The 24,937-nt window shown below is 35.5% G+C and overlaps 1 protein-coding gene across 1 annotated transcript in view; it reads left to right on the forward strand.

Moving 5' to 3' along the window:
- The window catches only part of SDC2 (syndecan 2), a 132,837-nt gene that overhangs the window by 89,608 nt on the left and 18,292 nt on the right, over positions 1–24,937 (forward strand). Inside the window, exon 2 of the mRNA XM_074200387.1 lies at positions 22,358–22,469. Within this exon, the coding sequence (XP_074056488.1) occupies positions 22,358–22,469 (112 nt within the window). The remainder of the gene's footprint in view (positions 1–22,357; positions 22,470–24,937) is intronic.

Consider the following 24,937-nt stretch of genomic DNA (forward strand, 5'->3'; position numbering starts at 1 on the left):
CCAGAAGAGTTTGACAGGCTGAAACTATGGGCTAACATTATAAAGATAAGATTTAATAGGGATAAATTATAGTACTACCTTTGGATTAACAAAATCAACTGTACCAGTACAAGATGACTAAAAAGCAGAATAAATTAAAAAAAACTTGAATATTTTAGCATATTATGATAGCTTAGTATGACTCAACATAGTTAAAAAATCAAATATGATTTTAGCTGACAGTAATAATAACTAGCCTTTATACAATTTTCTGGGTACTTTGCTAATTTCTTTACAAATATTATTTTAATTGATCCCCACCACAACTCTGAGAAATAATGCTATTATTATCCTAATTATACAGTTGAAGAAACTGAGGCAAAGAGGCTGACCAGCGCATGGTCACATAATTAGTAGGAATCTGAGGCTGAATTTGAACTCAGGACTTCCCAACTCCAGGCACAATACTCTATTTATAGTGCCACCTCTTTGCCTAGCATTAAAAGAAACACTAGAGTCAGATCAAGAGGAAACACTGTTCTTTACATTCTGACTACTGGTTTAGTTCTGGGGGGGGGCAGATCTCAGGATTTAAAGCAAGGATGGTTTATAGAGGGATTCAATATGTCATATGCGATAAGATCGAACAAGATAACCTGGTAAAGCAATTATAGGCTCCCAAAGGCTAGCTCTAAGGTATGAGCTTTTATTCAGACTTTTTTTGCCTTACCTGGTATCTAACACACTTCTCAGCAATTTTGTTAGCTAACAAAACTTTGTTAGAGCTCATTGACCTTGGGAGAAAATGTAAAAATGTCTTAAAATAGTTGTATGATTTTTTTGGGGAATAATTAAACATTTTATACTTGGCCCTCTCTAGACCATAATAAAAACCAATCTTTGGAAATTGCATTGAAATAGATTTTAACTATAAGGGAAAAAATAATTCTTATAATTAGACTGAGCTGCCTTGGTAAATAGTGAGTTTACAGTCACTAAAGTTCTTCTTTTGGAACCATTTAAAGAACTGTTTGCTTATTTTTAAGCAGCATTTTTAAATTAGAAAAATAAATACTTTCTTCTCACACCTCTCCCCCCTCAAATAAAAACAAAAACAAAACCTTGTAACAACTGTGTATTATCAGGCATAACACTATGCCTATTAGCCAAATCTAAAAATATGTGTCTCATTCAGCATATTAAGTCCATCACTTCTGTCAGAAAGTGAGTAGCATCTTTCGGCTTTAGAAGATCACTCACTGACAATGTTGTAAATGAGATTCATTCTTCAGGTACAGGTTGAAATGTGTGGGCTATAATGCAGGGTGTTATAAATTCTGTGACTGTATTACTATTTATTTGTTTTTGGAAAGTTTAAAAATTATATTTTTATTGAAGCTTTTCACTTTTATAGAGTGACATCTTAGTGGTTGAAGTACTAGACTTGTATTCGAGAAGACCTGGGCACAGATCCTGCTTTAGTCACCCCTTAACCTCTCTGAACTTCATTTTTCCCTTAGAGCTTGGAAGGGACCTTAGAGGCCATTTAGCCCATCCCCTTTGTTTTACACCTACATGAAAGAGTTGGACTAAGGTTAGAAGCAGGGAGAACTATTCAGTCAAATTAACTATCACATTATATCTGAGAGTTTAATACAAAAATTGCATTTTTGTAATGAAGGGGAAAGGATGAGAGAGGTACATTTTTTCAATATGCCTTGAATATATTGTCCTCTTGGTTCCAATAACTTGAATTTTCATCACTTCATACATCTTCTCACACTTCTCCAAATGATTAATATTCATTGTTTATTTTATGGCACAGTCATACTCCGTTATTATTCATTTTCAATGTAATTGAGTTTGAGCAGTGATGTGGTGATGATGAGGTTGCCAGGTGACCACAAGCCCAAAGCTAATCTTGTCTTGAGTTATGGAGGTGTGTATAGACAGGGTCAAAATAAATCATTCAAATCTTATTTTTTAAGATAATCTGTAAACACTAGAACACTCTTCCTTGTGTTTAGTGGTACTTAATGTCATTTGGGACTGTATTCTGGGGTGTACAAATCTTTTATGGGTTGATAAAATAACCATACGACCTGTATTTGTTACAATTGGTAGAATAAAAAGTGACGAGAGGATCTTATTATGGAGAAGGCAAAATGTTGCTAGACATATGGGTTCTGCCTTTAATGTGCAGTTTTTGTTGTGAAAGAGAGCATTTGACACCATGGCTTCTTCAAAAGATAGCTTTGATGTCTAGCCAGATTCCTTAACATCGTTCTGTGGTTTGATTGACTATATATATATATCTATATATATATATATAGATATAGATATAGATATAGACATACATATCTATCTATATCTATATCTATATCTATATTCATACACACAGAGAGAAGAACAGGATTAAAAATGGTGATCTTCAAAATGAGATGACCTTACCTTCTCTGGATTCAGCTATTTTGTGCCACTGAGACTTTTATAGTGGAATAGATGAAGCTCTATATAGAAAGATCCATTCTTGTAGCAATGACTTAAAAGTGACTTACTGAGACTGGGTCAGTAACACTTGGAAATCCTTAATGTGTAAAAGCTCCAGGAGGATTGTCTTTTAAAAAGCTATATTCCCTTGACCAGTTCAAATTGACCAGCTGTCCAGAATTCAGGAGTCTTATTCATTGAGTTGGTAAAATGAAAAACTGTTTTCTGATTGGGGTTTGGTGTGGGTGGGGCAGAAGAACTTGTAAACTGCACTTCTCATCCACAAATTCCTGCTTTGGTAGATGAATACCAGGAATGTGAGATGAATGAATGTCAAATATTTCAATAGAAGTTGTGACTATACCCCCTTCAAATTCAATTTTCTTCTTGTTAGAAAGGAAAGCAAACGTCATTAAGTTTTTATAGTTCCTTGCAAAGCTGCAAGCACTCTGGATGGTTTTTATTAGGTCTCATTTCTTTTAAGACAGATGCCACATGTCTAGTCCACCAAATACAGTATTTAGGATAATCATTGTATTTTATGTCTCTGTTTGGTTTTTTTTTTTTAGTTTTTGCGAGGCAGTGGGGTTAAGTGGCTTGCCCAAGGCCACACAGCTAGGTAATTATTAAGTGTCTGAGGTTGGATTTGAACTCAAGTCCTCCTGACTCCAGGGCTGGTGCTCTGTCCACTGCGCCATCTAGCTGCCCTATTTTATGTCTCAGTTGATCTTAATCTTTACCTTTCATTTTTCCTCAAAAAAAAATAAATATAATATATACAATTTAACTATTTCCTCCTAATGCTTATCTAGAAATTGGCTGTAGATGATGTAGAGGAGGATATTTCTTAAAGTGCAAAAGCCAAAATGTTTTGAAGTCTTAAATGTTGGTTTTTACCTTATGAAACACCTCAATTTCTTAGGAGAATTTTCCAATGAGAAAATAGATTTGATGATGAATGTTTGAGTCATAATTCTAAATGTCAGTTCTTAATGTATAGGGGCCAAAGATGGAAAATTCCTTTGAAAAGATTTAAAATATTCTGGAATCTGAAAGTTCAGGAAAGATGTCAACATTTTAGAACCATGTCTGCCTATAGGCATCTGATATAGAATTGATAGTTTTCTATGAGAATAAGAACAAAAAATAGTACATTATATTGCAAATTAGGAATTAGAAATGCCAGATCACAAATGAAGATGGATTTTCCCTCACTCATCAAATCCATGGCACCTGTTAAACAACTTTTACAACAGTTGCTGAGGTTTAATTTGTATTTAACAATTATCAAATTTGTTCAATGGTCTTTCTTTAAAAAATGTTCTCCCTTGTCTGAAAAATGGCATAACAAATGGTTTTCTTATATCTGCTGTGGTTTTATGTAATTTAAAAATGTATATTTTAATTTAGATTTTGTTTAGTGTTAGAACACAGGGAAATTGATTATGTGTTGTTACCATGGGATTGTTTTCTTAAAAACCATGAAAGGGAAGAGAATTGGTATCAGGGCTTCCCGAATAGCAGATTTTTAGAAAACCCCCCCCCTTTCTCCCTATTCCCCAACCTTAAGGATTGATTACAGCTGCTTTTGTAAGGATTTTAAAAAGAACAATCTGGATTAAAAGCATCATTCTTGGGTATGAGCTTGAACAATTCCAAATGGGTTTCCATGGGGGCTGCCCTGCAATTTGACCACTTGAGGGGATTGTCGTAATCACCAGTGGGCCAGGGCAGTGAGGCAGAGGGAAGACTATTAGGTGAGGAGTTATTGGCATGCATGCCAAAGAGGTTGCCCAGGCAGCTTCAGTCTTTCAGCTACAATCTCTAGCCTCCAGAACCGGAGGGACAAGAGTAAGTAGTTTTTCTCTTCTATGGGGAAAGTTAAGATAAGCAGAGAGAGAGAGAACCGGAAGCACTTCTGCGTTCCAGAGCATTAACCAAAGCCAGGTGTGCCCAGTTGGAAGTAGAGAATAATAGAAAATGACCTTCCATGGTTCCCTATGCTCCACGGCTTGGTTCCTGGGGCTAAGGAGGAGTGGCCACATCTTCATTTGGCATTTTGCAAACAGAAAACCCCAAAGAAGTTTTTTATTTCTGTCACAATATTTGTGTGTCAGGCAGTCACTAGAGGCTAATAGATTCAGTTTACTGGGCAAAGACCCCTCACTCTAAGACTTTTATTATCCTATGATTAGGGAAAAGGAACCTACACAAATCACTGATACATAGACTGTGGGATAAGGATGAGGATGTTTTAAGTATCAAGAAAAGTGCATTGTGGAATCTGAAGAAGATGAAATGACTTGGGCGTGAGGGTGGGGTCAAGCAATGCCTCAAATGAGGCATACCTGAGTTGGACTTTGACAGTTAGCATGTAGACAAGAAGGCAAGAAGAATCCATTCTGGGCATGATAGAAGGAATAGACAAAAGTGTACAGATGTGACAAGGGTTAGAATTTTAGCTGGAATTTGGAGTATATGAAGATTTCCTGAACTAAGTCTGTAAAGTTTTGTTAATTTAACTTCGGATATCTGAACTTGTTTAAAAAAATTTTAAGAAGTAATTTTCAATATAATTGATTGCATTCATAATCTTTTTAATTTTATGCGTTTGGTAATATTCTAAGAAGAGATCCTTAGACTTCACCAGATTGTCAGAGGGTTCATGATACACACAAAATAGACCAGTCAGAGTCATATTGTGGAAGGTTTTGAATATCAGAGACTATATATTTCAGAGGAGATGCTGATCTGCAGTAGTAGTAGAGGGAGATTCTTTATCCCAAGTTACTCTACCAGTGAAATTAGTCCAGTCCCTAACCCTAACTCATTCTATTAAAAGCACAGTGAGGAGTCATTGCGAAGTTTTGAGTAAATCTCATCAGAGTGGTACCCCCAGGAGCATTACTTGGGCAGCAGTGTAAGGGATGGATTGGAGAGGAAGGAGTCTGGACACAGGTAGCCCAGTTAACAGGCTACTACAGAAATTTGGACAAGACACGAATTGCAGTATCTAAAGGGGAAGATTCATCTTTCACTCAAGTTTAAATTTAAAATTAAGCAATAGCCTGGAGTGACATCCTCCTCTCCCCTCCACTCTCTCCCCCAAAGAAAGTCAGGCACACAAAATAAAACCCTTAAACTTCCTCAGTGCTGCACATAATATAGAATATTGGAGTGGGGGTTGGGGAAAACATATTTCTAGGGTTTGCTGGTTATACCAGAATATAAATCCTATAATATCTATATAGATCTTAATATACACATACATATCTAGGTGATTATCAGATTATCAAAGTTCTTGTTATCAGGTTCAGTTTCATTATGATTCCTGCTCTCCAACTGATAGTAAATCAAACATAAAAGGTAAAAAGGAATCTTAAAATGCTAGCTCATGGAGTAATGTTAGTTTTTTTTTAATGGAATTGACCATTCCCTGATTGCTATTGATAGACACAGTCGACATTTGGAAAGATTTTGAAGATAGAGGGGGAAGAATTAAAAAAAGTTCAGGCAATGTGGATATTAAATAAAAGGAGGGCTAAAATATTGTCAAAATTTATTGCTGATCCCTAGAGTTAGTGGCACTGTTTTCTTTAAGTGTCCAGGGCTAACAAAGGAATGAGAGTACAAAAATCTCTCTTTTACCTAATTCACTTATTTTAAAACATTTTCTCGAAACTTCTAAACGTTTTTCTTCAAGAATTTCATTTCTTAGTAGTCCAACAAGCACAATTATGATCATATAAGCTTTCCATCTGAGGTATTTTAATTGTCACTAGTAAATTAACATAAGGCAGCTTCAGTTTAGAGCTAAAATAACAACTGGTGAGGTTTTGTGTGTGTGTGTGTGTGTGTGTGTGTGTGTGTGCATACAAATGAAGCTTTTAATTACTTTCTAATGCAGAAAGTTGTAGTAAATGGTGTTTATATAATGGTGTATTTTAAATAGTTTTTTAAAGTGGGTCTACAACTTTTTAACCATTCTGTCTTACCCATGTTGTTTCCCCAGACATTTGAGTATCTTCCTTACTCATGTTTCTCATTCTTTATACCTCTGATCAAGTACTCTTCCTTAACACCATGTACCTAAAAATCTTTACTCATTCACCACTGCACATTTAATAAAAGTATAAATTTCTAATTCAGACCTTTGAGACCCTCTACCATATGTCTCCAACCTTTTTTCTCAGGTTTGACCCATACTGCTCTTCAGAGACTCTTTCTTCTACTCAACTGAAATGTTCTCTGTTCCCCATTGAAATCTAACTATCTTATCCCATTCCTTTTACTCATTCTATACCATGTTTCTGTAATGGTCTCTTTTTTCCAGTTCCCAACAGCTTCTCTCCTTTCCTTCAGAGTCCCCCTCAGATTCTGCCCTCTCTGGGAAGTCTTCCTTCTCTAACCAATTTTTTTTCCTTTCTTTTCTTTCTTCTAACTCAGATTTCTTCTAACCAGTTCTAAGGACCGCTTTGCCTCTTCTTTGCTATTAATCTCTATTTCCTTCTTCCCTTTATTTTGTAAGCTCCCTGAAGGCAAGACCCTATCTTCTTAGTACCAGAATAATTCTTTGCCCCATTGTATTCACATAATTAGTATTAACTGACTTGTATTGAAGAAAGAATGCTGGTTCCATTAGATAAAGTTCTCATCATTACATGTCCCATCTCTTCACAGCAGGTGAGATTTCAGTAAATGAGTTTGCTTAGAGATTGTGTTCTGCTGCTGACATCCTGTGCCTTTCTGCTAAGACAGCTAAATTTGTTCAATATTTGATTTTCTCTCCTGAAACACATACACACACACACACACACACACACACACACACACACACACACACCCTCCCTATGTTTAAGTATCATTATAATGCAGTTTTATGCATATATGAGTGAAGTCTGGGTTGGATTTCATAATTTATTTCAGTGGTTGTTAGCTTCCCTATTAGGATTTTATTTAAATTATTTTTCTTTACTTTTCAGGCTTAAAAAAAGAACACACACACACACACGCGCACACACGCGCACACACACACACACACACACACACACACACACACACACACAGCTTTTATCAAGCTCCACCACAACCTAAAAGAAAAATAGAGGGCCTAGGGTTATTGGTTTTTGGTATAGTCTGGGGCTTTCTACTTTCTTCTCCAGTTGAGATATGGAATGTGAATAATTCTTTTGGCATATACTGCAAATACCATGGTGACTTGGCATCATCTTTAAGAAGACCTTAGTTCATAAATTTGCTTTTAACTTAAATATAGAAATTGTTCATATTGATACTCTTTAGATATTTAAAAGAACCAGTGAAAGGCCTTCAGCCCACTGGGTAGATCCTTTGTGAAGATGTATACCTCAAGAAAAAAAAAGTCACAAATGGTTAAGAGGAATGAAGGGAATTACCACAGTAAAAAAAAATCACTTTTACATAAAAGTCAACATCCAGTGGATAACAGTAGTGTTATCACCTTGGTTGGAGAGACATACTGGCCTTAGTGGATAAGGAGCTAACTTTAGAGCCAGGCAGAATGGGACTCATGTGCCTCATACTGGCTGGGAGATTTTGGTCATTGACTTTGGATGATTTTTATAAAATTATGAATTTCAGAGATGGTATAAACTGCATTGGTAAGGAGATCTTTATTAATGTTGAGTCCCTTATATTACTGAAATCACAGATCTGTAAATAATCATTCATTAAGCTCCTAGATGCCAGGAATAAGTCCTACATGTAGATCACTCCTTAGTGAAAATCCTTACATTAGTTATTTATTTCTCTGCTGACTTATTGCTGATCAGTCCCTTCCTGGAGGGAAAGGGAGCAGATGCCCTCTTTATTCATCTTGCTTTAAAGTCCTCTTAAAATCAGGTCTTCAATGGATGTCATTAACTCAAAACCTTTTCTGTAATCAGCAAACCCAGAGGCACATTCCAAGGGACAGAACAGTTACTCTTACAGTAAGACAATGTTTCACTCTGCTCGGAGAGAAAAGTGTAATAAATTGGTACAGAAAATCAGAGAGCAACACAAAACTATAATTTTAAATGAAGAACTGGCGAGTGACTCTTCCATGCCAATGAACGAATATTTCAGTCACAGTGTTCTGAGTGAAGGTAGGAGCAGGGAGTATCACCACTTGTTAACTTTGAGGCTGGTAATCTTTTGGTCTGACTATTCTTCAGACTGTTGTAGGAAGGTGCTTTCTTGCTTTAAATAACTGAGAGGCAAAAAGTACCTAATGAGATGGGTAATTAGACCTGGGGAATTTATAAAAGCAGAATTTGCAATTAAACATCCATTTTCCTAGACTTCTCATCCTTATGGTCCAAGATAAAGGGATAAAGTGAAATTAGATTCTCCTGAGCACTGCTCTTATCTGGCTCTAACTAAAAATTATTTTGAAGCATTTAGCCAAGTATGAAGGATTTTATAACCTCCTTATGAGGATATCCTTGCAGTTCTGTGTTCTCTTCATGAGTAGTGGGGGGGGATGCATTGTATTATCAATGAGAAATAAATAAAATGCCAAATGGGATGACCCATTCCAAATCTCTCAGCAAAATTATTTATTCCCATTTAATGCAACTTAAACAGCAGCTCAAATTTAAAAAAAATTGGTCTTTTGCTGGGTACTGAGAGCACTTTAGTACTTAAATGAAATTGTGGCTTTATAGATTCCTTGTAGATCATATTGTTTCCTCCATTCAGAGGTGTTCAACCAATATAATATTTCATTAGGTGAAATGTGGTTTCATGAAAAAGAATATGGTATAGGTCATACTCTCTTGGTCTTACTGGGGGCATTCATAAATAACTATGAAACAAAATATAAACTAAAAATAAAATGAGAAAGTTAAAAAAGTCATTAATACTTTTCCCCCCCAAAATGATGCTTATTTATGTTGTTTCACTCATGTCTGATTATATGTGACCCTATCTGGGGTTTTCTTGGCAAAGCAGATACTGAATGGTTTACCATTTCTTTCTTTAACTCATTTTACAGATGAAGCAATTGAGGAAACAGGGTTAAGTGACTTGCCCAGGGTTATACAACTACTAAGTGTTCAAGGCTAGATTTGAACTTAAAAAATCAGTCTTCCTGTTTCTAGGCTTGGCACTCTATCCACTAAGCCACTTATTTCTTGACGGGGGAAAATGTAAGCTCGATAGTGGGCCCAGGGTACTTGGAACTAGAAAGACTTAGGAGTTTTTTGGTTTGTTTTCTTGTGTTTTTTTTTTCCAGAACAAGTCACTTGGCTTCAGCCTCAGTTTCCCAACTCTCAAATGGGAGGGGGGTTGGATTAAGTTTCAACTCTAAATCCACAATTCTAGGATAAATATATGTAGTGCTTTTAAGTTTTACAAAGTGCTTTATTTACATTATCTTATTTGATCCTCTGGTATTTAAAGTTCTTTTCAATCTGGCCTGACCTTCCCACATTTCCAGCCTTCTTACACTTTTTCCTACCTCCAACTCCACACACACAGATTCTGTGATCTAACTATAGTACTTACCTTGATATTTTTCAAATTTTTTTTCAGATTTGGTTATCTTCCATCTTTGTTCCTTCCCATCTTCATTCCTTTGTACTGATTATTTCCCATGCTTTGAATTTCCTATGCACTTTTACTTCTGCCTCTTAGATTCAGATAGATTTAGTGACTTTGCTTAGACTCACAATGCTGTTTAAGTAACTGATGTGGGAGTCATACCCAAGTCTCATGTTTCATATGCTTCACCATGGTGAATTTTCTTGACAGTGATGACCTGTGAATTGTTCTGAAGGATAGATAGGTACTGCTCTTTCCAGAAAAAGGAAATGATTTTAACAAACCACAAAGGTAGAGAAAAGCACAGAGTGGTAGAGAATATGACTGAGAAAGCTAGGTTATCACTTACTGAGATTGACCTTGAATACTAGACTAAGAAGTTTGGGCTTTATTTGATAGGTAATGGGACATCATTTTTTTTCGATTATGAGTTAGTATAGTGGAGAGAAAATTGTATTTGTAGATAGGAGATTTGGCCAGTTATTTTTGATGTGTCTGTGAGCAAGTTGTTAAATGGGCAACAGTTCTTTCATCTGCTGGCCAAAACTCTTCCTGAAATAATGATGCAAGAAAGACAATAACCAATATTTGAAATGTTGAAAGAAGGGCAGTACCACCATTAAGGATTGAAAGAGGGAAGGAGAACTGCTTTAGGAGGCATAACAGATAGGAAAAATGGAGTTTTCTTCTTGACCCATACCTTTACAAAAGGCCATCTTTAAAGTGGTAAAGTTCAGTCTTAATGACAGCTGCTGCTGGGAGATTGAGAGGCAAGGGATTGTATCACTGGAGTGGAAAATCCTACCATCTCAGAGGCTTTACCCATAGAGTTGTTACTTGGAAACTGATCCCTAGCTCTCATGGACTATGATTAATAGGATCTGAGTCCTCTGCATGGTTGGTATGTTTTAAAATAGACAAGAAGCCTTTCTATCAACTTTACTAGTACTCAACATAACATGTCTCATTGGGCATCTCTAGAGTGACCTGTACCTTTATTGATATTCAAGTAGAGTTTCACTTAGCCAGATCTTTGCAATACATGTTAAATTGTGAATTCCAACCCCATGCATGAAACATGATAAAATAGTTCCCAGACACTGGCTGACATGAGATTGCTTAGGTGTGATCCTTTACAATCTAATATCTCATTATTTTTTCAATCTCCTGCCATTCATTTTGCACCATCTCCTACTATACATTGTTTATATAAATATGCTAGCAGTTTCAAAATATTCACAGTTAAATCTCTGCACTAAAGGGTGTGTGTGTGTGTGTGTGTGTGTGTGAGAGAGAGAGATCTTAATTTGAATTTCAGTTGCAATTCTTTTTTTCTCTTTGCCTTTTCTCTCTATTACTCTTCCTTCTCTTCTCTTCTCTTCTCTTCTCTTCTCTTCTCTTCTCTTCTCTTCTCTTCTCTTCTCTTCTCTTCAATTCTCTTCTCTTCAATTCTCTTCTCTCATCTGAACTGTGATCCACTGTAGCACAAAACAAATACTGGAATATCCTTTGGTAGATGAGAGAGTGGCAATGCCCTGTTAATGACATGACTTAAAAACCTCATGTTTCCCTCCCGTATGATATACCAAAAAAGGAAGGGAGTACAACTTTGCATACATCTGCAAGTAATGAACATTTTCCCTTTGTGTGTCATACACATCCAAAACAATCTCACTCAAAGTCTCAGGGATTGTTTTAATAATATTCATTTCTTCATATCAGTTCCCCAGTTTGGAGTCTTGCTAAATGCTACTAACAAATTCAGCTCAGGATAGTTATTTTCCTTCTCTTTCAAAATTCAGATTCTAGACCTAACTAAGAGTTAGTTAGCCTTTTCTTTATTGTAGTGGAAGATAAATGTTTTAAGTTTGGCATCTGCCAGGAACCAATTTCCATGCAGGAAGCATTGCTTTTGATTAGTTGATTTCATAAACTTTGTAGATTAACTTATTAATTACTAAATTAGCCTGCCTTGGGAATGGAAATGGCAGATCCAGATTTGCTGCAAACCATTTTATTCTGTGAAAGGCTTTTGTGTCAGTAGCATTTTAGATCACAGAATTTTGTACTATTATATTCCTGTGATTTAAAAATGTTTAATGGATGTGAATATAAGTGTTGACAGGATGTGATCAAAACTGCTGACTGTGGTTTCACTCCACATTACAGAGAGATAGTAACAGAGGCCTTTGGTCTAATATAATTGACCAATAGGTCAATGTATTGGAATGACACCATTGGACAGAATGAGAATCACAGAAAAATAGAACAACACCTTGTTGGTGCATCTATGGCATTGCTTCATATTAGAATCAATAGGCAGACCAGCATTGGACTAAAGTCAGAAAAACAAGTGGTTTATCTTTTTTCCAGTAAAGTCCCTTCTATGAAAAAGATGATTTTGGTTGTAAGAGTCAGTGAATGACACAAATCCCAGGAGGTGAGTCAAGCCCCTCTCAAGGTTTTGTTTAAAATTCACTGACTTGATTATTGAGGAATTTAAATTGGCAAGGGCAGAAACTCCTCATGGGTAAAAATTGAGTACTTCACACATAAGGAGACTATCTAACCATAGAGTTTTTTAAAAAATGCTTTTGGGTTACTGAAAATATGAAAGTGTAGTATAAAAAATATGTCCATTAGTAATTATAGTTTCTGTTGAATAACTTTAAAAATATTTTTGAACCATAATTGGTAAAGCATTTTGTAATCCAATAAGAACAAGATGACTAGTTAGTAGAAGCTCATGGTAAGATAATTTGTGAAAGAATTAGGACTTTGTTAGAGCAGGAAATGAGGACTTTGGTCTACTCTTTGTTTTGGCTTCTTCATTTGAGATTAGGATACTAGCTAAATGCTTTTTAAGAGGATTTAAGAATTATTTCTCTTTTTGTCTTTATATCCCTAGGAGATGCTTAATAAATGTTAGTATATTTATTTATTGACTGAATAGGTTAGCAAAAATTTCACAACTATTCCCTGCTGGTATTTTATGTTTCTTTCACTGTCCAGTTCAAAAGCCCTCTCTTCTTTGTAGCCTTTCCTAATTTCCCAAGTTGAAAATTTACTTCTCTGTCATCTGATGACATTAGAATTTATCAAATACACTTAATCACACTAAAATTGTAGATTTAAAATTGATAAGCCTTAGAGTTTTTTCCAGTTCAGGTGCTTCATTTTGCAGATCAAGAAACTAAGTCACAAAGAGGTCTTCCTAATTAAAATTTCAAATTTTTTTTGCGTACTTGTCTTCTCACCCACTTTCTGCCTACCCCTACTTATCATTATCCTTTAAGGCAAAAATCATTTCTTATTTAATTTTTTCATATTCTCCATTTAGTGTAGTGCATGAAAAATTAATAGAACCATTACTAGAATTATGTTAAATACTAAAAGGGGACATCCTATGAATAAAGAGACAACAAAACTCTTATTCACAAAAGTGGGTTGAAATACTTTTAGGGAAGAGAACTCATGGGGGTAATAGGAAAGGTCCTAATGTCTTAAAAGGGATTTTCAGAAATGTGAAGGTTTAGCCACTTGGTTTAGAGATTATATTTACACCCTCAATTCACAGAGAACAGTCATTTTCATTTTGCAGTTTATTGGAAATGTTCTAAAGTCACCTATAGCACATGTGCATTTTATGAACCCCTAGCATGCTTTCCTTAATCATCTTTCACAGGTTCATAAACCTCAATTCTAGCTTTCCATTTCTTAAGGAGATAGATAAGAGGGAATTATCATTATGTCATAGGCTTCCTTCAGTTGGCCAGCTTTTCTGATAATAAATAATTAGAAGGTAAAATCAGTCTTTTTCCTCCTTTCTAAAATTGACTTGCAGATAATTTAGTTGTTCACTAAGATGGGAACAATCTTTTCTGAATTTGTCTTATCCAGACAGTAAATATTTATGGAATTAAGCAATAATGCTTAAGGAAATTGAAAGTATTGGCCAAGTTTCCTACCCTCAAAGAGTTTTCCATCTAATGAGAAAATAGAAACTTTCATAAAGACAATAAAAGCGTGTTTGTGTGTGTGTTTGTGTGTGTGTGTGTGTGTGTGTGTGTGTGTGTGTGTGAATTTAATGGTCATTGGGAAGTTCAGGATAGAGGTGTGTTTGAGAGGAAAGATAACTGAGTTTTCCTGGTAGGTTGTGTTGAAGCAGAGATGCTTACTGGATATCTAGTTCAAAATGATGAATAGGCAGTTGGTGATGTGAAACTGAAGCTCAGGAGACAGATTAGATCCAAATATACAGATCATCAAATCATTTGCAGGGAGATAATAAAAAAAAGATCTTTATAAAAATAACACCTTCCTATCTTTTCAGCCTTCTTACTCTTTATTTCCCTCAAACTCAAATTTAGCTACACTGGTTTACTCAAGAGTTCCTCAAATGAGTCATGCCCAAGCACTGAATGCTCTGCCCCCTCACCTTAGCCTTTGTTTCTCTGGTTTCCTTCAAGGCTCAACTCAAATCTCAGACTTTTCCTGGTCTTTCACCTGCTGATACTTACCCTTTCGAGATCACTGTTGTCTACTTGATATTTATCTTCTCTGTACCTAGTTATTTCTGTGTTGTCTCCTGTTAGAATTTGCCCACCTTGAGGATAGGACCTGTTGTTTGCCCTTCTTAGTATCCCCAGACTTAGCACAGTTTACTTCCTAAATGTCTGATTTATGGGGGAGGACAAAAGACATAATAGAGATTTCAAGAATTTGAAAAGTTGTCATTTGGAAGATGGATTAAGATTTATTCTGATTGGCCATAGCAGGAAGAACACAAAGCAGCAAAGTTCCAAAGATCTATAGGACTGAAGGAAGGAAAGATTTCCTAACAGTCAAAGGTAGCAGGAAAGAGAATGGGTATCCTCAGGAGAAAATAAATCCCCTAAAAATAAATGAGGTCCCCTAAAAATAAATGAGATCTCACTGGAGGTTTTTAGGCAGAGACTAGATGACAACTTGTCAGATGTGTTATAAAGAGAAATTCTTCTTTAAGTATGAATTGGATGAGATGGTCTCCAGGGTCTTTTCTGACAGTGAAATTCTGTGATGCTGTGATTCCATTAGTAAATTTTCTAATGACTTCAGTTGTCTGTGATTGGAGATTATTTGTGAAAAAAGTTCTTTTTTCTCATCCTGTGTAGTTAATTATCCATTTAACATGGTTTTCCCACAGCTTGATTCTTGCTTCTTAAAGGCATTGGTTTATGTTTCTAATTTGCTTGACTGATTATATACACACTTACTCTATCTATTATATGTTGAAACAATTTATCAGGGAAATGTCTTGATTTGTTTGTGTGTGTGTGTGTGTGTGTGTGTGTGTGTGTGTGTGTGTGTGTTTGGGCTAAGAATATTATAGGATATTTGAAAGAAATTGTAATTATTTTCCAGAGTATTGTCTCAAAAAGATTTATCATGACCCATGGAGAGGTCCCTTCTAATTCCCTTCATTTCTGATCTTGACCCCTTTTCCTCATTGGAGGTATGTTATTATTCAGTGTTGCTCTATTTTTCCTGACCCCAGCTGGCTAAGTACTGGAGTGGTTTATAATTTTCTTCAGCTCACTTTATCAATGAGAAAACCCAGACAGAGTTGTGACTTGCCCAGAGTCTCACTATATTAGTGTTATATTTGAATCCCTGTCTCCAGACCCAGTACTCTGCCCCCTAAATTGTCTCAAATACTTCATGAGCATTAAAAGATATGTTAAGTCAGTGGGGGAGCTGTCCAACCTTAATTTTAAAAGTTTTTATTGAAACAATAGACAATATGTTTTGATTTGTGCTTACTAAAGCATTTAGTAAACCCATAGGGGCTACATAAAATCACATTTTGGATAGCACTGCTCTAGGATACACTCTAGGTAGGATAATCCCTTAGCTATCTGGAGACTGGTTTGGGGTAGAGAGAGAGAATAAAGAAAAGGAGACTAATTACCTAGTTAGACATGATGAGAGCATGAATTAAAGTAGGTCTACACTGTGGCAAAAGAGACCAGGTGACATGCAAAAAAATGTAGAGGAGATTGCAATGACAAGATTTGTCAGCAGGTGTTGATATGAGAAGTTAAAAATAATGACACCAAGATGGCAAACCATTTTGACTAAAAGGAAGATGATACACTGAGCAGTTCATTGGGAAGTTCAGGAGAGAGGTGTGTTTGAGAGGAAAGATAACTGAGTTCTGGTAGGTTGTGTTGAGGCAGAGATGCTTATTGGGTATCTAGTTCAAAATGATGAATAGGCACTTGGTGATGTGAAACTGAAGCTCAGGAGATAGATTAGACCCAGATATACAGATCATCAATTCCTTTGCAGGGAGATGATAACTGAGCTCATGGAAACTAAATTTGAAAGATAAATAGTGGGCATAAATAGGTTTTAGCATTTTATCAATGATGAATATGCTCAAGAAGTTGTATAAAAGATATCATTTAAGAGATATATGACCAGAACAGGTGGTAGGTCAGTCATATAGCTAAGGGAAGGGACAGCAGATGTACAATCCATCTGTTCTACTGTAATATTAATTTTTTTAAACCCAGGGTACAAGTTCTGGCATACTGAGGAGGCATCCCTATGAAAGATTTGTAAAAGAACATGGATAAAGAGTTGGACTACGGGTGGCTAGGTGGCATAGTGGATAAAGCACCGGCCTTGGAGTCAGGAGTAACCTGGGTTCAAATCCGGTCTCAGAAACTTAATAATTACCTAGCTGTGTGGCCTTGGGCAAGCCACTTAACCCCATTTGCCTTGCAAAAACCTAAAATAAATTAAAAAAAAGAGTTGGACTAGAGGTGAAAAGAGGATTTATAATCTGCCTTTTTGGAGGAAATACCATATACCTGAAAGAGAACTCAAAATTGAGCTAATCTAATCCCTTTGTCTGATCAATGAGGAAATTAAGATTAGGTCACCTCCTTAGCTTTTCTGCTAAACAGTTTAAGTGATTGAATAAAGTGAAACCAGACTTAGCTTTTGGTCTAAAGAGAAACTCATACAGGCAGCTCAAGTATATCTCATAGAGTCAAAAAAAAAAGAAACATTTATATGTCAATAAATTTAGTCCTTGGATGGTAACTAAAATTTAGCTAAAAGATAAGTATACTTAACTGTTCAGTAATGAGTGAAGAATGCTAATACTCAGGAGCTGATTGATTCTAATAAAAAGTTAAATAGCTTTCTGCAAGGTACAGAAGAAAGACTAAAAGAGAAAAAAGAAAATCTTATTCTATAACTTCTCAGGAATTTGTTTTTTTCATCAAAAGGATGAGGGGATTGAATTATCTCTATAAGATCCTATGGAGTAGAAATTTGGGGAAAAAAGCTTAAGAATGAGTGCATCTTCCTTAAGTGACTTGGTGGCAGGAGTTTGGAGATGGTTATTATTTCATAATAGATCAGCCTATGGTATATCAGCTTGGCTTAATGAAAGTATAAACTAATGTTACATGCCACCAGTTGCTTTATCCCTTTACACTAAACATAAAGGTAAATTCAACTGTGCAGGAGAGGGCCCTTTAAGTCAGGAGCTAGAAGGGCCTTTATTTGGTAACAAAAGCCTTTATCTTGGTTTTTAGTTTCTCCAAGAGTGGTTCAGAAATTTAATGCTAGATTGGTATTTTATTTTATAGCTAAAGCTTTGACCGATTGAAGCTCTTTTCACCACCTCCCCCTCCCGCCCTTGATTCATGAAAAATCTAGACTTTTCTTTCTGGTTTTAATGATGAATAATTAGAATAAGTTTCACTGTCCTAATGTCTGTACTGGGGCTCTCTCCTCCTTGACATTACAATTCCATTTCATCAATGTCTTTTAAGAGGTCACACTTTAAGAAGCAGAAAATAATTTTGTTTCAGAAAAGGTTGGGGGGTATCAGCCACAGTAGGAAAACTTGAACTAATGTGTTACAAAAGCCTTAGCTTTTGTTAAAATAAAATACATAGAATTACGAAAGAAAAACCAACTATGTTAAACTACAATTATCAAAATATTTTTAAAAACCAACCCCCAATTTAAAACAAACCCCAATATTAGACTTCTCTCTGTTTCCCCTTTCTGACTCTGATTCTCAAGGAATCTCTATTTGGTGTGCTAGAGAAAACATTTATTTAGGGAACTAAGCCAGATAGCTTTCAGCTTTGTAGTTCCTGTTTTCTAACTTCAGCTTTGTCTTAACATAGAATCCTAGAGTGGTGTTAGCCTGGCATAATCATGCAAGACTCACTTATATTGGTGAATTCAATGGTGTGTGAGAATGATTACCTGGTACAACCGAATTGTAAAGTCTCTAAAGTAACACAGAATTATCTGTAAGATTTGCTTTTTTTTCCTCCTTCATCCGCCTGTTAGCGTGTGAATGATGTGTTGGTCTAGACAGCTGGGTTATCTAATGAATGGAAACTCAATTTACAAGTAAGGATTGAATATCTTAGAGCTGTACTTAGATCTATCAAACCAGAAGTTTGGTGTGGGCAGAGGGAAATTAAAATCACTCACTGTGAAGAAAAGGAAACAGAGTTCCTAGTATTCTGAGGGTGTTGTGTTTTGTTTTTAAAGAGCTTCTAAATTCTCTAGCTTTGAAAACAAATCTATGTGCTGGAACCCATATGTAGAAGAAGCTTGAGTACTTAATAATTTATGCAAAACATGGGGTCAAGAACCATCCATGCCTGAAATAGATCTAGTTTCATTTGTGATTCTGATAATAACTTGTAGTGACTTGGTACTATTGTGATATCTTAGCTATACATTCTAACAGGAAGACCAATTTATTCTATTCATAGTAGTCAAAAGCATTTTTTGAATAAATGCTCTGTATACTCAAAATAATATTAAATTAGTATGATGGGGATAAAGGGGTAAATTTAATATAATCCCTGGCTTCAAGGAATCTTTAAGCTAGTTGGAGAGAAAGAAGAGGAATTGAATCTTGGACAAAGTGTTTCACTTCTTGGGGACTCAGTTTCCTTATCTAAAAAAAAAAGAATTAGAGGAGATGACCTCTCAGTTCCTGTCTGGCTTCCATCTGTGATCCATTGGAAATATAATAAGACCTGCATGACTTATCAACCAAAACTAGAAGCTATATAATTAATTTTTTTCTAGTCTGCTTGATAATAGATTATTAGTGCCATCTCTAAGTGCTTTTAATAATTATGTACTACCTTTGAATTTGATGAGGGAAGGAACCAAATTGTGTTTAGATTATTTCTCAAAGTGCCTATCATGTACCCAGTAAGTGATTAATAAATGCTTGTTGGGTTGGCATAAATTGAATTAAAATTATGACTGCTAGTGGTCCATGATAATTGTCAGTGGTTACAGAGTCAATTAATAAACACATAATAAACACTATTATATGCCAACATTGTGCATAAGGTGGCCTGAAGGAAAGGTTGGGGGGGGAGGGAATAACTTTGAGATGAACAATGTATGCAAAGACATGATTATGTGAGTGAATGTGATAAGTCTGATAAAGGATGATCAACTCTTTTTGATACCTCCCTACCTAAATTATCTTGAATTTCTTTTTATATAACTATGTATGTATGTATATGAATAGTATTGTTCTCTCTCCTTGTCTGCCTTTGTATCTCTAGTACCTTCCACAGTATCTAGCACCTAGTAAGTTCATTTACTAAGGACTTCTTGATTGATTACCTTTGTGAAGGAGGAATTTGTAGTGGGTAATAAGATTGTTTGTATGACTAGAGCACAGTATATACCTCAGGGTCTGTGAAAAGGTTCAGAAGACTGTGGAAATTCACTTTGAAGATTGTGAAAACCATGGAAAAGAGTAAAGTAAGGGAAGGATCTTATCTAAAGACTGCCAAATTGAGGTCTGAGCAAGCTGGGAGAAAAGTTCCTTCAGACTATTGGCTCTGCACAGTTATTCAAAGCTTGTGACCTTGGCCACTGAAAACCAGAGCCCATGATTTTACTACTTAGAGTCTGGGCAATAGGACAGATTAAGCAAGATGGGTTCACATACCTTTCTATGAATTGGCATAGAGGAATAGTGGAGAATGTAGGATCAAGTTTAAAATGTGTTTGCCTTTCCTAGTAGGCGTTGTAACTTGATAGAATAAAGTCGTACTGTTTTCAAGGGTGGAACCTGCCTGTCTGCCTGGAATGGTTTCCAGCCAGTGACTATTGGAACAGAAAAATCCTGTTTCAACAGAAAAATCTAATGAAAAATAATGTTGTGGGGAAAGAATTTTTTTAAAGTCTGTTGGGTGTCAGCATTCAATTTTATTTTATTTTTCATGGTACTGTAATGATTGGAATATAAATTTAAAAAAGGAAGGCATATCAAGTCAAATAGGTCAAACCCTTAATTTTACAGATAAATTTTATACTCATCAGACCATAAGAATTATTTAGGTGTAGACAAGGCTTTAATTATAGGGCTGATTTTATTCCAATCATTTTAAAATAGATATCCACTACTCTAATTCCATGTGGAATTTTATTCTGATTGACTAGATCAAAAGTTGGAATTTTAAAATGAAATTCTTTTATTGAGTAAGTTGTGGGTCAGTTGTGCTAGTAAATGCTATTTGACCAACAAGCTAAAATAAAATACACAGGATTACAAAAAACCCAATTTTGTTAAAATATAATTATCAGGGACAGCTAAGTGGTGCAGTGGATAGAGCCCCGGCCCTGGAGTCAGAAGGACCTGAGTCCAAATCTGGCCTACACCTAGCTTTGTGACCTTGGTCAAGTCATTTAATCCCATTGCCTTGCACCCCCCCAAAATATACTTATCAAACTATTTTTAAAACCAAATTCCCAGACTTGAGTTAAACTCCCATATTAGACATTCTCTATGCCCTCTTCCAACTCTCAGTTCTAAGTCTTGTGTCTTCAGTGACCTTGTTTAAAAAAAAAAAGAATCAAACTTCAAGCAAAGGCAGAAGAATCTCTTGTTGGGGATATCACTGACAGAATTTCCTGTTTGAATGTAGATTAGTCTATAGTTAAATAGTCCAAGAGGCCTTCAAGTGCTTAGTCTGAAGTTTTATAATGCTATTTTCTGAACAATAAACACATTATTTGTTATTAGCTAATATCAGGCTTCTTTTTTTAAAGGGATATGTTTGTTTTTCTTAATTTACTAATTGTTTCAGGGTCAAAGAGATCAGGGGACATAGTCATCAGAGGAATATTTTTATTATCAAATGATTCTTGTAGATTCACTGTTTCATTTACTTGGCATGCCAAGTACCAAGCAAGATCATACATAATCCCAAAGTACCAGACTGCCTGTATAAATAGTGGTGGGTGTGATGATGGTGGTGGAAGTGAGAGCAACAACAGGAGTTGCTCATTTATTTCATTATTTCTCATTTGTTGAACAACTACCACTTTCTTTCCTGTTTCATTGGATTGTCTTATTTTGCAGGTTATGCTGGATCCAGCTCAACTTTGTGGTATTTGTTAAATTTTCATTATGAGCATTTTATCTCAAAAATTATCAAATGCTACAAAATTGTTTTGTTAATTGCCTGGATTTAAGAAAATGATGGAGAAAATGTTAATGCAAATTAAACTTTTAAAAGTCGATCTAACATGTATAACACACTCTTGGTTCTTATCTCCATAGTATAATAACATTTATGCTCAGTGAACTGGGAATGCTGCTATAAGCTTTTTAACAATCTTAGTGAAGACAAGAGAAGTAAGCCCAGAGGAGGCTTCTAATTATTTCAGTCTTGAAACAGGGGAAAGGGATGCATTTATACCCCAACTCAAAAGCAAAAAAAACCCAGTAATCAGAATGACAGGAATTGCATATTATTCATACTTTACTATGTTGTTATCTTACCCTACCCTTAGCACAATGCTTCTCACCCATTTAATAAATATTTGTTTTGAGGCACTGGAGTCCCTGAAGTCTGTTAGTATGCTATACTAAGTAATTCAGATTTATCTTGTGTATATAGGAAAGGGGGACTAGAGTTGTGATTTCTTTGCTGTGGGGAATTCCTAGATGAGGCATGTCTATCAGTGCAAGGCAGCACTTTCTCTGCAATTTAGTCAAGGGAAGGCACTTTGAAGAGGGTAGATGACTTGCTTAATGCAACACAGCCAACATATGTCAGTGGAGAGACTTGAAACCATAATCTTCCTAACTCCAAAATGGGTCCTTACACCACTTTACTACTCATTGATTATTAAAGATGGTATTAAACTGTTCCTAGTCTCAGAACTTGGAGAATTGGGGTAAAGGGGAAGGAAAAAATATTAATAAAATAAGCCTCTTAGTGGCTTTCCATCTTAAATTTCACTCTCATTTCTTTCTTAGAGGGCAGAACTAACTTCTGATAAAGACATGTACCTTGACAACAGCTCTATTGAGGAAGCATCAGGAGTTTATCCTATTGATGACGATGATTATGCATCTGCATCAGGCTCAGGTAAGAGTGGAAAACCACTTTTATTTCTTCACTCCTCCACTCCAACCTCCTCCTACATGAAGACCTTGACTTATTGTTTAACATTAATACATAATTATTTGATACTTAGAATTCTTTCAGGAGTCTGTTGAGTTATAAATTCATTTATTCCTTATTTGTAGTAGAGTGGGAGTAAATATGAGTGTGTATATATGTGTATATTTCTATAATTATCTTTGTATATATGCATGCACATACCTATATACATACACACATGCATAAACACACATACTTACAAACTAATTTGGGAGTAAGGTACCTAATAGAATGATAGTTGAAAGTCTTTAGACAATTTTTATAACAACAATAATTTAAAATAGTGTACCTTTATCTTAACTGTATTTTCACTGTATTGTCCACTGGTATTTACAAAATAATATCCTTATGTTTTAAACAATTTTGGGAAACAGTTCTCACAGTTCTCATGAAATAGTTCAAAGAATTTATATCGAGCGCATATTTGAGTTTCAATGGGGCTTTCAATTAAGACATTGAGCATAATGCCACCTAAAACATCTGTAAAGATATTAAATGAACACCTACTTGGCAAAATTCCATACCATAGATTAGAAACTAAAGGATAAATCAGAAACAGCTGGCCTCACTCCCTTTGGATTGCTCTAGGGGAGGAAGGGAAAAATGTACAGTTGAATTGAAAAACATTTGTGATAAACAGTCTCTAATTCAGTGGCTGATCATTTCCATTGCTCCAAGAACAATCCCACTGGAAGCTATGGCCAAGACAAGGTTTGAGCACAGAGATAATTAATGGTCACGTCAGGAAATAGTGTTCAGCAGGGTACCATGAAAACCTGTATTGGGATTGTTATTGATTAGAATTTTCATTTGTAATCCTAAAGATTCTGACAGCTGTACTGGGCTTAGATTCATGTATGCCATCTGATTAACAGACTGGCCCCAAATTGAGAAGGACCCAGAAAGATTCACATTGATCCTTTGCTTGAAGGAAGTCAAGACATAATATAAAGTGTAGTGTTTTAAATGGAAAAAACAGCAAGTCTGGTAAAGAGATGGAAGAGCTTGCTGACCTAATAAGTATGAGCTTACAATGCAATCCTGGTGTAAAAATAGCCATTGCTATTCTTAGGGAAGTGATATATATCTCACATGCAGAACAAGTGGGGTAAGTGTTGCCCAGCAGAACCCTGATGTCACTCACTGAAACACTATTAATACTTTACACTTAAAACACACATTTTTCCCCTTAGTGTCTCAGTTTGTACTTAAATAATGTTCATAATGTTCCAGCCTATAATTAATGGGGCAAACCTTGTCTCTATATTATGGATGTTAGAATTCAGGGTTTAGAAGGGCTCTCTAGAGACCACAGAAGCCATTTTGCTGCCTCTAAACATAAGACATAGATGCCTCCTCTCCTTTTTTTATTTTTTCTCTCTGACTGATAAGAAAGGGGACTTTTTAATCTCCTCTTAAAATTCCCTATTCAAATAAGTGGATAGAATAGATGAGATCTGGAAATCACAGGATAGATCTGGGGCTAAAACAAGACTATTATCTCTTAGTTATTGAAAAATGTGTGCAAAAAGCAAGAATATCCAACATCACTGCTTTTCTTTGTGTTGAGAATGTTGTTCTTCAAAATAGCACTCAAAACTGACTCAACTTATATGGTGATTGTCAAAGTTTTCTAACTGGTGTCCCATACTGTTATTGGACAACTACAGAAAGGCAAATAAATGTCCTAGTTTTCTCAAAGGGGAAATCAGTGGATTATATAAACTATAGACCAGGCTACTTTAACTTCAATTCATGGCAGAATTCTAGAACATATTATTACTCAAGGGATGACCCATAGTCACCTTGAAAGGGATCCAATGACCACTGTCAATAATGGCTTCATCAAGAATAGGTCATGCCATGGTAAACTTATTTCCTTTTTTGATAGGGTGAATGGATACATAGGTAAATTAGAGGAAAGCTGTAGGTCTAGTTTACTTAAATTTGTCGAAGCATTTGACAAAAGCTTTTTATGCTTTCTTTGTGGGAAAGTTTACAACTGGGTTGATTGTTCTTGGTCCTATTGTGCTCAATATTTTTATCAGTGTTTTAGAGAAAGACATAGATAGCATTCTTATCAAATCTGTGGCTTATGGAATGCTAGACACAAATGCAAATATATATACAAGCTAGAATGATGTACTCCTTAAAGGGATGGATTCTTTTCATTTTTATCTTTGCCTCCCCAGTGCTTTGCACATAATGGACATTTAATAGATATTTGTTGAATTAAATTGAATTAAAAAAGATGACATTTAATAGAGATAGATGTCCAGTTCTATATTTGGGCTAAAAAGATCAACTTCACCAATATAACTGGGAAGCAGTTAATTTGAAAATAAAAATTGGGGTTTTAACTGACTTGCAAATTCCAAATGAGTCAACTTTGC

This window comes from Macrotis lagotis, chromosome X, assembly GCF_037893015.1.
Source record: "Macrotis lagotis isolate mMagLag1 chromosome X, bilby.v1.9.chrom.fasta, whole genome shotgun sequence".
Lineage (NCBI taxonomy): Eukaryota > Metazoa > Chordata > Mammalia > Peramelemorphia > Peramelidae > Macrotis > Macrotis lagotis.